The sequence below is a fragment of the Lathamus discolor genome, chromosome 3 (genome assembly GCF_037157495.1).
Source record: "Lathamus discolor isolate bLatDis1 chromosome 3, bLatDis1.hap1, whole genome shotgun sequence".
Classification (NCBI taxonomy): Eukaryota; Metazoa; Chordata; class Aves; order Psittaciformes; family Psittacidae; genus Lathamus; species Lathamus discolor.
Genome location: NC_088886.1, coordinates 56,089,717 through 56,104,694, shown reverse-complemented (window position 1 = coordinate 56,104,694; position 14,978 = coordinate 56,089,717). Strand labels below are relative to the sequence as shown.

The following is a 14,978-nucleotide window of genomic DNA, read 5'->3' as shown; positions in this document are numbered from 1 at the left end:
CAGGTGCAGAAGCTATATAGCTTCATTCATGTGGATTCAAAGCAAGGGACAGGGCTTGTTAGCTTGTTTGCAGCACGGTACAGCATGGTAGGAACCCGTTTCCACCACTTCAGGATCTCTGCTGATGTGCACATGGTCATCTGGAGGGTCTGTCTAATGTTCAGCATTTCTGGCAGTTAGGATCAGTGGAACAAACATGGCACTTACAGTGTAGTGAAATCCTTTCCTGTACACTATATTGAATAGAATATAAAGACAGTTTCTTTTTCTTAATAACAGAAGTGCTATATATACACATCTGTCCTGTTTTCTTTTTTTGCTATCATTGCTCTCCAGCGTATGTTACAAAGAACTGCTGACTTTCAGAGTTCCATTTTTTCCACTCGCAGGCTTCTTGTGAACCATCTGCTGGAAGTTCACTCTCTTCTCCTGAATCAAATACTGAATTGATGCCTACATTAGTATGTCTGATTCTTGACTTCTCTCATGCTATGGCTGCTAAGCCTGTTCTATGTTGTTATGAAGTTAACTGCTTGAGCACGCAGAAATTTATTGAGAACCTGTAACATATTCAGAAATTCTTGATTTCTAAACTCTTATCTCAATATGGGGTTTTTAATCTTAAAAAAGCCTTAGTAACCTGTATTTCTTTTATAAGAGTCGCTGTTCTTTAACTGAGATTTGGCCTTACTGGGGTTGAGGGTTCAGCTGAATTCTTACTGCTGTTAGTTTTGTCCAGTAATGGTACTCTCTCTTGTTTGCTATGCTTGATTTCTGTTTGCTTATTCTGACAGACAGGTTAACAATCACTTGCCATATAGGATTTTATCACTGTTACTACTTATTCAGTTTTATTTCCACCTCTGTTTTTTTTTTCTTGCTCAGAAATAAAGGACAAAAAGTCTTATTGTGTTTCTTATTCTCTTCACTGGCAAATCCCTTCTGCCATTTTAGGAATTATGACAAAAGAACTAGCATTCAACTTCATTTATAAAGAAACAAGGCAACAGCTTTAACTGAAGTAGCTGCAGTAGCTGAGACTCTTTGGACTGTTTGCAGAGCTTTGGCAAAGGAGAGGGGAGGTGGTAGAAGACGCTTTCCCTCAGTCAGAACCAAAGCGTATTCAAATATATATATAAGAGGACAAAAGGTCTTCTGTTTCTCAAATTGTTACATTCCTGAGTTGAAATGAGTCTTTTGTAAGATTGCAGTAATGTCTTCCAAGAAGAAACTTAAAAGTCTTTCGAGAGGTTTCCCAATTAATTTTCAGATCTCTTTTACTGTTCCTACAGAATTACATGTGAAGAATCCACATACTCATTCTTTTATCTGAAATTATTGTAGTTATTGTAGAAGGCTGTAGTGTCAGGTTAGGGAAATGCCTTCTTCTATGCTGTGATGACTTTAAATCTCGCTGGAAGTTTGAAAGAACTGGGAATCGTGGAAAGGGGAACAAGATTGTGTGGAATTCTCTGCCAGTTTGCTTTTGTGGCAGATATGCCAGAGGAAAAAGTTTTGCTATATCTGCAAAGACTCCTAAAAGATTATAAGAAGTACTTATTTTTCGTGTATTTTATTATTAGCTTGCTCAAAAACATTGAGATCCTTATGACTTTAACATAGATAAATAATTCCTTACGTAGGGAGAAATATTCTGAGACAATGTTATGTGATGTGTTTTTTTTCCATCGTATCTATGTAGGACCTGTTTCCTGGCTCTTGCAGAAAGTGATCTAAAATCTGGTTTACTCTGGAAAATGTATCTTAAAGTTGTCAGTGTTGAAATAGTAAATGTTTTTGTGTTTGATTTATATTGCATTTATTTTTACTAATGGATAAGAGAAATGATACTAAAAGCAATCAACTGGAAAAAAGTTTAGTGAATTACTGGGCAAAAAGCTGGGACAAACATACTATTAAGTGATTTCTGCTTTGGTTTTAACTGCTATAATGAAGCTGTTGAGAACAATTTGAGGTTAGTGATTGTCATTTAACAGCATAAAACTTCTGTTTTTCCCAGGTGTATCACTTGCAAACGCTATGGTAAATGCTGGGCTGACATCATTTAAAAAAATAGAAGAAACAAATGCAAGGGAACTTGAATTGGTAATTTATTACTTTGTATGAAAATAAGTGTAAGGAAAATAATGAGTATTAATACTGTTACCAGTAAAAGTGGTATGGTTAATATATATCTACTGTATGATTCTTAGCAAAATTGAGTGGTTTAGAATAATAGACTCATAGAATAGTTTGGGTTGGAAGGGACCTTCAAAGCTCATCTAGTCCAATACCCCTGCAGTGAGCAGGCACAACTAGATAAGGTTTCCAGAACCACGTCCAGCCTGGCCTTGAATTTGCTTATACTGGTGAATTAGAAACTTACGTGGCTGCTGCTGTTTTTCCTTGAAAATATGTATGATGTTTCATTCTAGCAAATTAAATGTGGAAGATTTCACTGTTTTGGCTAGGTTTGGAGAACAGTTGCTTAAATCTGTAGAATTTCATCATTATACGGTTTGAAACAAAAGACAATATGCATTTCCCTTTTACAAGTGTTATAAAGGGCATATATATTTCAAGTTTCTCTTCATGTATGTTAATTGAGAATCCTGAATTTCCATTATTGCTAGTTTTAGTTAAAGACAGTCATAAAACAAAGTTCTTCTCAATCATCTACAAAGCACTTACTATTTTACGGAAGTTAGACCTCAGGACAAGTTCTTTAGCTTTTGGCTTCTTTTCTGAGGAAACTCTTTTTCCAGTGTTCTGGAAGATAAAACAGATTTCTAAAGGAAATCAATCTTACTTGGGTTTTTCTGTTTTGGCTTTAGGAATCTGAGTTCTCTTTTCTGCCTCCTTCTGCAGTTTTCCTGTCATTTGTTTTGTTTTGATAAAAACTAGGGCAAGATAAAAGAGTCACCTCATATAAAACCTGAGTAGTCAGGTTTTTAGGTTATTGGCTAGTTCATTGGCTGTTACCTGAAGAGCAGTGGTAGCAACATGAAAAATACTGGAATATTCTTTTGGTTCTGTTGCTACTCTGGGCACTGCTGACAGGAAAGAACCAGGAGTGATAAGGGCTTTTGTTGATAGTATAACTACTCTGGTGACTTTGATTCCTCGCATTTACATTTCTCCTGGCATCTCTGATCAGCTGAATGTATCAAACATGAAATTAAATTTTTGCAGATTTTAAACAGACATCCTCCTTTTGGAAACCAGATAAAAGAATCTGTTTTGCACCTTCCAAAATATGAACTTGACGTTGAACAGGTAAATGCTTTTCTATTTAGTTTATTTTTATGCTGATATTATTAAATGAAAGAGCAAATACTGACTTAAAGAAGTTCTGAGCCTTTGCTAATAGAAGATAACACAATATTAAGGCCTCTGTCCACCTTAGTGTGTACAATCAAATTCTTAAATATTGAAGGAGAGCCTTGGAATAGACATTCCATGTAATACATTGGACTCTCTCTCTCATTAATAGCATTTTATGTTCCAGATGTGAACCAGTATATTCCACATTCTAGCATTATATGTAAGCCTGAGAGTTCTCTTCTGTCTTAATGATAAACAAATCCTAGAGACAGAAAAAGCATCCATATAAAAGTTACTGAAGGAGCATTAACTGATGTTTATTTTCAATGTCACATTTAGGAATACCGAGAAACCCTACCTTAATGGTTACATTAAACTAGCTGGTACCCTTTCAAAGGAAGGGTGCAGTTCTATGTGAAAGCAAGAGCTTTGCAGTTCTGATACTCATTTTGTCTTTAAACAGATCACACAGCCATGCTACCTTTCTGAAATGCAGAATTTGAAACATAGCTTTAAAGTGTCTCATGAAGATACCCTTGAAGTTAAAAACTCAATAATGTGTGAAATCCTATTGTTGTAACAATCAATTTCTATTTTAGTTTGTCATTTGACATAATACCAGGTAAGTATCTCTAAAGTTATTCTCAGAAGGAAGATTTAGCAGTTAAAAGTATCTTTTAGAGGAATGTTGTGCTATCAAAACACACCTGGATTTTCTTCTTGTATCTTTCTGTTTGCATTGAACAGAGGAGAATTTTTTTAAGGGCTTAACGTAAACTGTCTTTTACTCTCAATACTTGATCAAATTTAGAATATTCAGCTATGGACAAGTTAGTACTATATAACAATGTCTCAGAACAACAAATGAACATTGTACCATAAATTGAAATTGCTTGAGTCGAGTTTGTGTTTGTACCAGCAGTTAAAAATTGGTGGTAGAGCACATATGTTACTTTGCATGTTTTAGCAGTTATGTCTTCTTCTATATCATTTTTTTCTAGCTTCCAAAATACAGTGATGCATTGGCCGAAATCTTAGTAACCATCAGATTAACAAACTATGAGCAGCTACAAACAAAGAGAACGGCGACAGACTTCCACTATGTTACATTGGTTATAGGAGATGCTGACAACCAAGTCATTTTTAATCAGAAAATTATGTATGTATTATCAGGGGGGTTTGACTCACATCTTTTAAGGCTGTTGGCTTTTAATCCTTACTGTGATTCGTGAGTTTTCCAATTCTTTGTATTGATGATAAATGGTACAAAATCACTCTTTATCCTACAGCATGTTTTAGTCACTGTTGTCATTTAAAATGCTGCACAAGATTCAGAAACCTCCAAAACATGCCAGTGTGCTTGTCAGTACAGAGTATGTGTAAGTATCTGTACAAGACTGATGTCATATTATGGAAGTCATAATAATTTCCATATCAATATAAGCCATAAATACAAGCCTATTTAAAAAACACCTTCTCAAGTTGTTACTTCCTCTTCATAGCTATATTTCTTTAATTATATCATATTGTCAAAATTGTTTCACTCAGAGATGTAATTAAATTCTCCAGCTGGCTTAAGGTATGCTTGGAGCAAATGGGAAAGGAGAAACAAAACCTTTTCCAACTGTGTGACCTTCACACGAGTTCTGGCTGGTGTGGTCTGGTACTTCTGGCAGAACTGAAACTTACCTGCAGGATCCTGGCTTTCTTACGACCATGGATCATGTATTATTGGAAGTTTTTTTTTTTTTAGGCCACTTAGCAAGCAAAATCCAAGAACTAAGACCAAAGAAAGGCTCTTTCACTTGGTTACAGATGTCATAGTATACAGTCGTGTTTTCACTGTCCATGCCTAACAAAACTTCATGGATGCATTACAGGGATTCTGTGCTGCTGAAAACTGGCAACTGGACAAAGAAAATTGAAGTGAAAAGATCTCTTAAATCAGAGGAAATTAGTATAAATGTAATTAGTTCTGATTATGGTAGGTTGGTTGATATGCTTTTAATATAAAAAGAACTGCATAACATTTTGAATAAATGATTAAAACACTTTATATCAAGCCAAAAATTACAATAAAATGAACTGATCTAGAAACAAAATTTATTACATGAGTATTGCCTAACAGTCCTAGTTACATATCTGTTTCATTTACTAGTGTATTAATGAACTGGGAAACATCAGAACTGTTACTGGGAGATAATATTTTACTCTTCTACAGATTAGGATTCTCTTTTGCCCTTTGCCTTGAAGTTGAATTAACTTTCAGTTGGGATAACCTATCATTTTGATGAGTTATTTATGGTGGGAGGAGTTGTCTTTGTGAATGGTTAGGTTTTGCATTGTGATAGAAAAAGTGTTAAATATGGATTCATCTTCACTTTAATGGCAAGACAGTTCTACAGTGGAAAATTTTGTCCTTTAATGTGTGTAGATTTAAACACAGGTCCCCTCAGTGCAAATCACAGTTATATTGGCAGTGTAAAGCCATAGATAAATGTAGTTTTAAAACAATACAGAAAAAAATCTGTTAAAGGGACTAATTTTGTTACTTGTCTAGTAACCATGTCTTTAATTCTGAAAATGTTTGGGGTTTTTTAGTCTTGATCAGACAGAATCCATTCATATAATAGTGTGCTTTTAATGGTACATTACCTTAATAAATCTCCATGATCCTTTAATAACATTTATACTCTTTTAGAAAACTGAAAGTAATCAGTAGTTTAGAAATAGTTTATAGCGATTTTAAATATTTTTGTCTTTTTCTTTTCTTTTCTAAAGTTGGCCTTGATATACAGCAAGCATATACAGCCTTTTACTTAACACCAAAACCAGTGGGAAGTAAGGTAGTTACAAATCAAAACCTGCAGGCCAAGTCTTCACTTGGTATGTGTTACGGCTCACCACAGAGTCTGTCAGCAGCAAAAGTGGATACAGGTAAATGGTCAGATCATATCATCTGGCTAATACCAAAGTCAACAGAAAATTGAGGTTTGCTTTCAGTAGAGAGCTACATCTTTACCCACATTGTTTCTTTCAGAAGTATAACAGAAATACAGTGGCACTGCTTCCACTTGTCAAGTGCTGCAGTGCAGTTCTTTCATGAATTTGAAGATAAGAAGAATTAAGTATTTGGTATTTAATATTATCATTTGAATATGGGAATGTGTACTGCCTCTGTCAGTACCGCTGATTAATATTAATATTGTTTGAGCAGCCCAAAGTTTTGTTGAAGGCAACAAAATTCTAGTGACCCAGATTACTTCTAGCATGTCTTTTACTGCCTGAAGTACTCTCTCAACAATACACATGAAATAAAAAACTGAGTATTTCTGTACGTATCTAGGAGGCAGATCTAAACAAGAGATTGCTTACAAGAAATATGGAAACAGAGAATGCAACCACCGCTGTAAAAACAAAGACGTGTGTGGACATGACTGCTGTGAGTTTCCTTAAATCTACTATTTCTGTTAATTTTAGACAAATATAGTTTAGAATAGCTTAATTTATAGCAATAGCTACATTAACAGAAGTGTCATGGTTTAAACCCAGCCACACAGCCCGTCTACTCACTCCCCCCCAGTTCTTTCCCTTCCTCTACTCCTGGAGGGACGGAGAGGAGAATTGAAAAGAATGCAACTCCCACGGGTTGAGATAAGAACAGTTTAGTAACTAAGGTATAACACAAATCACTACTGCTACCACCAATAATAATAATGATAAAGGAAATAACAAGGGAAGAGAATACACGACCTCACCACCAGCCGACTGATAACTCCCCTCACCCCACCCGACCAAGCACCGACCGCTACTTCGCCCAACCCTGCAGTGTACTAGCCCTTCCAGGTAACTCTCTGTTACATCCTGGGCATGACGTGCTATGGTATGGAATACCTCTTTGGCTAGTTTGGGTCAGGTGTCCTGTCTCTGCTTCCTCACGGCTTCCCCTCCTCCCTGGCAGAGCATGAGGCTCAGAAAGTCCTTGGTCAGACTAAAACATTTGTGTTATCAGCTCTGTTCCCAGGCCAAAAGTCAAAACACAGTGCTGCACCAGCTACCAATAAGGAGAAAAATTACTGCTACTGCTGAACCCAGGACAAGAAGCAATATGTCAAGAGAGTCAGGCCTCAGCTGCTGTTATCATACAGTCATAAAAGCAGGAATATCAAGTCTTGTCTTTTACGCTTTTATAGGAACTACATGATTAATAATACCTTTCAGAACATGCAGCATCTGATTAAAGAGCAATGTAAAGCCTGTTACACTTTTATATAAATATTGGTGTGTTATATCTTTTAAGATCTTTTATTAGAACATACTAAGCTTAGTGGCAAAGTTCACATTGATCTGGGAAGAATTAGGATTTATCACTTCTAAATTAATCTGAAGATTATTTTCATTCCTTTTCTTTTCAGGTAAAATTGGAGTACCTCCAAAGTCTGAGATGAATGGAGATGCAAAGTTTTCTTTGTACCTCGCTGATTTAAGGAGCAGGAACTCAATTTCATGTGTACCCCCAGTAAAACGGTTAAAGGTTCATTTGAATACAGTCAGCCATTGAACAGATTTCTTTTAATCTGTTATGTATTTGTATGTATTGTTTGCAGAGAGAATTTTATAACTAAATATGAACACTCAAGTTTGTCTTTTCTGTGTGGAATGCAAAAAGCAAAGAAGTACAAAGGTACCAAATGTCCAGGAATCTTTGAGAGGTTCTGCTGCTGTTTGGAATACTTCGAATGATCCATTTCTGTACATGTACTCTTTGGTTTTACTCGTATTGCATTTGATAGATTGTGGTGGGTGAGGTGCAAAGGCATCACTGGAAGGTACTGTACTCTGACTTGGTTTGGGCCAAGTATGACCTGAATGAAAATAGATAGTGGTATTTATCAGAGTAATGCTACAAAGAGATCTTTTTGCATTGACAGTTAAATACACCTATTATGAAAAAACCAACCATGTTGGTTTTTAACCTTTGAAGGGTTTCATGGGTTACACTTTTTACCTTTGAAAGTACTAAACTAGTTCTTTCTGCAGCAAGAATGGCATTTGAGATATTGGAGTGTTTTATTTCCTCCTCAGTTTTGTTTGCTTGTTTGTTTGCAATAGAGAATGATTTAGCCCGTAGCTAATACAGTTGAGAGTTAGTGATAACCAGTCTGACTTTGCCATGCTGCTTGGATAACTCCACTAGACACAAGTAATTCAAACCTTTTTAATTGATTATGTTACATAAGCAAACATCAGATTCTACATATGATCTTTAAAAATTATGTTAACTTCATACAGTATTAATGATGTCATTAAAGTTGTTAAAAACCAATGGTTTTCAATATCTTTACATCTTATCAGTTACAATAATCTGCTTTCTTTAGATGCAGATGTTAAATCAAACTCAAACTGTGGATCTCAAGCAATTTGTTTTTACACCTAAATCTTCATTGCCGGCATTGCTGAGGTACTGATTAATATAAGTAACAAAAGAAAACTGCCTTATTTTAGATAATATTAAGTTGTAAAAATGAAAACCTGTTTTCTGACTAAAACTGTTTTGCAATTTTCTGCTACTGTTTTACTGGCATGTCAGTGATTTCGTCCTTTTATTTTAATAGGTCCAGCAATGGACAGTCATCTTCATTACCTTCAGTGGACCAGGCAGATAATATTAATAGCTTAGGGGGATCTCAGAAACAACTGCAATCCTGGAACTACGGGAAAAGTAGTAAGTTATTGCATGTTTGAAATTATGATTTTTACTGTTTTGATTTGAATGTATTGGTAAATTCAAACTTGCTGAAATCACTATGACAACCAGTATAACATTACAGAACACTGAATGTATAGGAGAGATATAGTGGTCTTAATTGGGTTTCTTTCTGGTATTGCTAAGAATTTCTAATGTGTATCTAAGTGTCTAAATGTACCTTTAAATAAAACAGTAATGACTGGATCAAATATATGAAGTTCTAAATCTATGAAGTCTACCTGAAAGGTATGACTGTAATGTATTTCCACTGAAGCCGCTTGTAATACAAGTATTTTACCACTATATGTATATATTTTCTTCTTTTCCCTTTCTGCTGGAAGAAGTTAGTAAAGAATGAGCTTTTGTTTGGTAGTTGACAAAATGTAACCATTCAGTAACTGAGTTCATAATTAGTAAAACATCCTTATCTGGAAAAAAATTTCTATTTCTTCTCCACTGGAAAGGCCACATGGTGTTAAATTATTTGTCTTCATTATCACTATATAACTATGACGTTCTCACTGCGTGCCTTTTGCCTTTGTATTTGGTGACAGCAGATCTATGTGAATGAAGCTTTGATTAACTTGGCTACTAAATAGCAGTTCCAATGTTTTAAGTCATACTCAGACTTACAAGAAACACTACGCTGAAATGAATGGAAACTTTTTTTTAGTCTGTACTGCTTTGAGTGTTGGCAGCTATACTGCATAATTTTAACATCCTTGTCAACAAGGACAGTGGGATTGAGTACACCCTCAGCACATTTTACGACAACACCAAGCTGTGTGGTACAGTCAACACTCTGGAGGGGATGTGGAAGGGTTGCCATTCTATGGTTCTGTAGTTTCATTTTTGCTTAATATTTTGATGATGGGATTGTAATCCTATTTCTTTAATGCTTCATATTTTCATGCAATACTAATTTACCTGCTATAGTTGTTCTCTAGTCTTAAGATGGAAGACTGTTGCATAGGTGTACCATGGTTTGCTGGGGGGAGAGAGCAAGGTGTTAATGTATCATATGATTGTGTTAAAAGAACAAAGTCATGGGATGACTGATGGATATTCCAGTATAGCTATAGTCTGTGCTCAAGAACATCTTGAGGCAAATCATACAGGATCAAGGGGATGTAGAAGATATTGCTGACTAAAAATCATCTCCGTTGAATAGCAGCAGAAAAGCCAGCCTTGGCCAGTTTGTTTGGGCTGGCTGGATTTTACAGAAATGCCCCAAAAATAGTTCTAATAAAGGCATCAGTTCATATGATTTTTATAGGATTAACTGCATCTGTAATACACTATCTTTTTCCATTTCGTACAGAAAAAAAAAAAAAAGTAAGTGAGAAAGGTAATTAAGAATATACAGTGAAATTGTAGTAACCTAAATACATAATTTAAAGTCTGTGTAGCTGCAGTAATGCACTGTGCTGACTGTGCACATCCAAAATGACAATGGCAGTCCCTTCATGGTGTTGCCATGTCTCTGGAACAGGATTTCTGATTTGAGCCTGTTCTGCTCCTCTTGTATTGAAAGGGACACCTGGATCAGGATTTTTTAGGCATGTTAGGGCCATGGCAACAGAATGAAGTTTCCAGCACGGTCTGATGCTGGAGGGTAGTTTGGCAAAAGAAAGATGAAAAAAATAGCAGAGAGAATGGCACTGCTGATGAAATAACACAACAAACAAAAGGGAAAGAGTTAAAGGAGATAGGAAAGTCATTTTTGCAACAGAAAAGTATTTTAAAATATTAACTCACATTTTAATTAAGAATTTTAACAACAATGCTTGAAAATGTGTTTGTGATGGTTGTTCTTAGGCATTAGATCTGTGTGGAGGAAGAGAGCATTCAGTGTGTTGAAAACTGGAGAGAAGGACAGACTGAATTAAAAGTACTAAGTTTGGAATCAAGCAATGCTTCTGACAAAGGCAAAGAATGAAATAGCAGTGGTTTTCCTAGAATCTACACTGAGGGTGACTTTTCTCAAAACAATGCTGAGAAAAGTTGCATATATTACAATCCTCCTTTCAATAGGTTGAGGAACTGGTCATAAACCAGACAGGTTTTGTTGTACTTGTCCATTACAAATATATTACATCTTTCCCTTGGGAAAATTCAGTGTTTGAGTGTGAGAAAAGCTGAGACAATGGCATAAAAAAAAAAGTTTAAATCTTTAACGTGTAACTTGATGGATGCAGATAAAAGCAGATCTTGTTTTCCAGATGCTTTCGATGTGGACTTTGAACTGCAGGATGACGTTTGGGATGATATTGATGATGAGAAATTAGTATATGCTAGCAATTTTGACAGTAGAGATTTAGGTATGGTTAACAAAATTCTTTGTTTCCTATGTAGAAATTACTTTACAGGCTATTATTTGAGAATAATGTATTACAGTACACAGTGAAGACAACTACCTGAATTTTTTTGGTTAGTTGACTTTACCACCAGGTTTGTTACTCTCCCTTCAATGTCACCTATATTGGGATAAATGTAATACATAAGGGAGAGTTGGGAAAGTCATAATGAAATATCTTTTGGATGGCCTGCAACTGCATAGTTGTTATTTTATTTGACTGCTTATCTCTGCTATCTTTGCATTAGTTCAAAACCTACAGAAGAAATACTGTGTTAAGACATTTGTATAATTTTCCACCTATTATTTATCATATTATTTAAGATATTTACAGGGGGTTTCAGCTGGTTTGTGACTCTGTTTTTAAACTTTCATTCTTACATGAAACATGGAAATATCTGCCTTTAAATTCCAGATGATTGTGAACCAATTGGCCAGTATATAAGAAGCAAAGCCACAAATGAAATTTCAAAACAGTAAGCAATATATAATTTATTACCATTTTATTTAGTTCAAAATATTGTTTGTATTTCACATATAGCTTTATAATTAGATGTAGAGAAGGATATTCACTCATAAAACTGAATGAAATTTCAGCTTTTAAAAGGCAGGAATTGTTCAATGATTTGATTTTTCTTTTTTTTTTTTCCTGTTTAAATGTGAAGGGAAATAAATAGAAAATTCTGAACTGAAAAGTAAATAATTTTGCACTTCTATAAAAATACACATTATTCAATTGGTATTTTCAGTTCATGCACATTACAAGATGAGAACAGTGTTCAGAACTCCACTGTTTCAGTGGTTAATAGCCCATCAAAAGTGAATTTATCTGCACAGCATGGAAGTATAAATATGGTGAGTAAAAATACTTTTTATAAAATAATTTCCTATAATTTCCTAGGTGTAAATATATTTACCACAGCTGACTTCTGAGTCAGCTTGGACATAATGATTTTCTGAACCTTTGTGTTGTCCAGATATGCATGCATGCTGTGTTCAGTGTGATATTCATGATACAAAAAACTAGGACCTGAATTTACTTCATATAGCATGACTTCAAAACTCAATTTGATTGTGATTCTGCAAGTTATTCAATATCTAATTAGATTAATAATGTGCTTGGACCTTATCAAATACAAGAATATCAGTATAAATATCTGTACTACATACTACAGCAGTCCAGTAGTTTCTCTTTTGGATTGTTATTTTAACCAGATACATTTTTCACCGTTTACACTGCAGTTCAGTTTTCAAGAGAAAAACTGTTCAAATCTTTCACAAGAGCTGAAAACTGCACAATGTTCTTTCATCTCAGAAAAGATCCCAGACTCTTCAAAATTCACTAGGAAAGAGGATTTCTTTATTTTCACAAAAAAACAAAAGGAAGCAGATACCAGGTAATAAAAAGTTGCATTCTTCTGTTGCCTCAGTGTTCCAATACTTAGTTCCTTATGGAACACAGACTTTTAGGCAAAGTGTTAATATATAACCTTAGTTTTATAAAGATGAATTTTCATAGTAATAGAGGCAATTAACTTATTTTTTTAGAAAGGAAATACTTTAAAGTTATTTTGCTTGTCTTGGTATTTCTTCACTATTCTTTGTATAGTGTTCCTGATTACATAGGTTTTGATGTACTAAATGTTTTTGTTTGTTTCATCTTCATTAGATGCCTTCTTGATGATGAAATCAATGATGTCAAGCCCTTTCTTGGTATATTTGATGGCATTTTGTAAAACATATAAACCAAAATACATTGTAAGAGTTGGGGAAAGAAGTTACAGTCATCTTTACAGAGGGAATCCTTCAAATCCAGTTAAGTGAATGATTTCGGTTGTATACCTATTTACCAATAGCTACATGGCTGCACAAAGGAGATGATAACACAACTGATGTAAGATTTATGGAATTTTAGGTATATTATCTTGTTTTGAAATATACTTAAATACTCGTTTGTTGGCTTTGCTGTTTTTAAGAAAATACTGGAATGTGTCACAGGAGAATAGTTTTCAAACTGAGGGTGCTGTTATAAAGTGAAAAACACATGAGGGGAAGTGAGCTGTCTATGACATGCCCTGCTTGCAAGTACCCTTTAAATGAATGAAAGGTTCTTTCCTCAGAAATTTCTTAATGCCTTTTGCTGTTGTCTTTCAGTTTCTCTAATGCTGATTTTGTTCATAGCACTGATTCTGTAAAAATAATTAGATTTACAAATAAAAAGAACAGAATGGTAAGCTACTCGAGACTTTTGACAGTCTAAAATGTCTAAAAACAGTACTCATAAATTCTGTTTGCCTGTGCACTTTTACACCAAAGGTTGTAAAATGGACATTTATGCATCTTAGTTAGTATAGGTTTAGGCAACCAAGCATTGGATTTGGCTATCTTATTGTAACTCTATTTTTTGAACAGTAGACCTTGCAAGTTCGATAGTTAGAAAAATACATGATATTGCCTAAAGTCCAAGAAACTTCTAATTTTCACTGTTAATTATTCAAAGTGTATGTAATTAAAATGTTAAAATCATGCCTGGAACTTTAGCTGTCTGTTCTTGCAACCAAATGCAACACTATTTTGCTGCACTATGTGGTTGTATTTTTCTCAGCTAATAACATTTTACTTAACTGTGATGTTTCCTTACACTTTTTATTTACTCTCTCCATATGAAAGCATGGCCTAGCATAAGCAGCATCAGCACCCACCACTTGCTATGGTTTTGACTGCACAAATTTCAACAGATCACAGCTTTAACTCACTTTGCTGTACTTCAGATATTTCACTGCATCTGGACGTTTGCAGTATGTCAGATCTCTTTTTGTCTCAATTGTTTTTTACATTAAATTTCCAAACTAAGGTAACTCAGAATTACTATTCTACTACTATGTTTAGCCCTGGAGTCCTGGTCATATACTTCCTAGTCATCTCCCAGTTCTGTGTCAGGGTGAGATTTAAGAATGCAAAGTGCCAAATGTCATTTTAGGTGATCCAGAGAATCTTCCCTCAGCTCCATCTACCGTGCCAGAGATGTTCCAGATCCTCTAGGGCATCTAAAATGTACTGGATGCTAATGTTTAAATGCCTGATTCTCTCCCTGCTACTTGAAATACATGGGTTTTTTTCTCAATGTATAGTTCATATTTACATGGCATTCTTTAACTGTCTTTGTATCCTGCCTTTCCCTGGCCTTTTAGCTTGCAACAACTAATTGAGCAGTTCCTCAGTTTCTTCATGTTGGACAAAAGCTTTTACACAGCAACACAAGGCTGAGCTTCAAACATGTAAAATAGGAGAGGAAGCAAACAATTAATATAATCTTGAGATTATATATCATTTATATCATATTGTCATTATACAACTTGCAACTTTCCAAAACCTTACTCACCTGCTGGTTGCTCAGGCCTTGCCTGCAGACCGGAAGAGCTTCTGATGGCAGGTGCTGCACCTTTTCCTGCTGGTCTGCATGAAGCTGTTTCTGAAGGTTCTTGAGCTGTGAGGCAGAAACTAGTGGAAGTTGATTGTGCTTAGGGCTTCATAAAAATGAGTAAGGTA

The 14,978-nt window shown here is 35.0% G+C and overlaps 1 protein-coding gene across 1 annotated transcript in view; it reads left to right on the top strand.

Annotated features, from left to right (window-relative positions):
• Window positions 1-13,474, top strand: part of HFM1 (helicase for meiosis 1) — a 36,475-nt gene extending 23,001 nt beyond the window's left edge. Inside the window, exons 25-38 of the mRNA XM_065672695.1 lie at window positions 2,021-2,106; window positions 3,193-3,276; window positions 4,326-4,483; window positions 5,205-5,308; window positions 6,106-6,261; window positions 6,671-6,766; window positions 7,740-7,858; window positions 8,703-8,785; window positions 8,940-9,049; window positions 11,296-11,394; window positions 11,845-11,905; window positions 12,179-12,284; window positions 12,672-12,826; window positions 13,099-13,474. Of these exons, the coding sequence (XP_065528767.1) occupies window positions 2,021-2,106; window positions 3,193-3,276; window positions 4,326-4,483; window positions 5,205-5,308; window positions 6,106-6,261; window positions 6,671-6,766; window positions 7,740-7,858; window positions 8,703-8,785; window positions 8,940-9,049; window positions 11,296-11,394; window positions 11,845-11,905; window positions 12,179-12,284; window positions 12,672-12,826; window positions 13,099-13,165 (1,484 nt within the window). The 3' untranslated portion in view covers window positions 13,166-13,474. The remainder of the gene's footprint in view (window positions 1-2,020; window positions 2,107-3,192; window positions 3,277-4,325; window positions 4,484-5,204; window positions 5,309-6,105; window positions 6,262-6,670; window positions 6,767-7,739; window positions 7,859-8,702; window positions 8,786-8,939; window positions 9,050-11,295; window positions 11,395-11,844; window positions 11,906-12,178; window positions 12,285-12,671; window positions 12,827-13,098) is intronic.
• The last annotated feature ends 1,504 nt before the right edge of the window (window positions 13,475-14,978 follow it).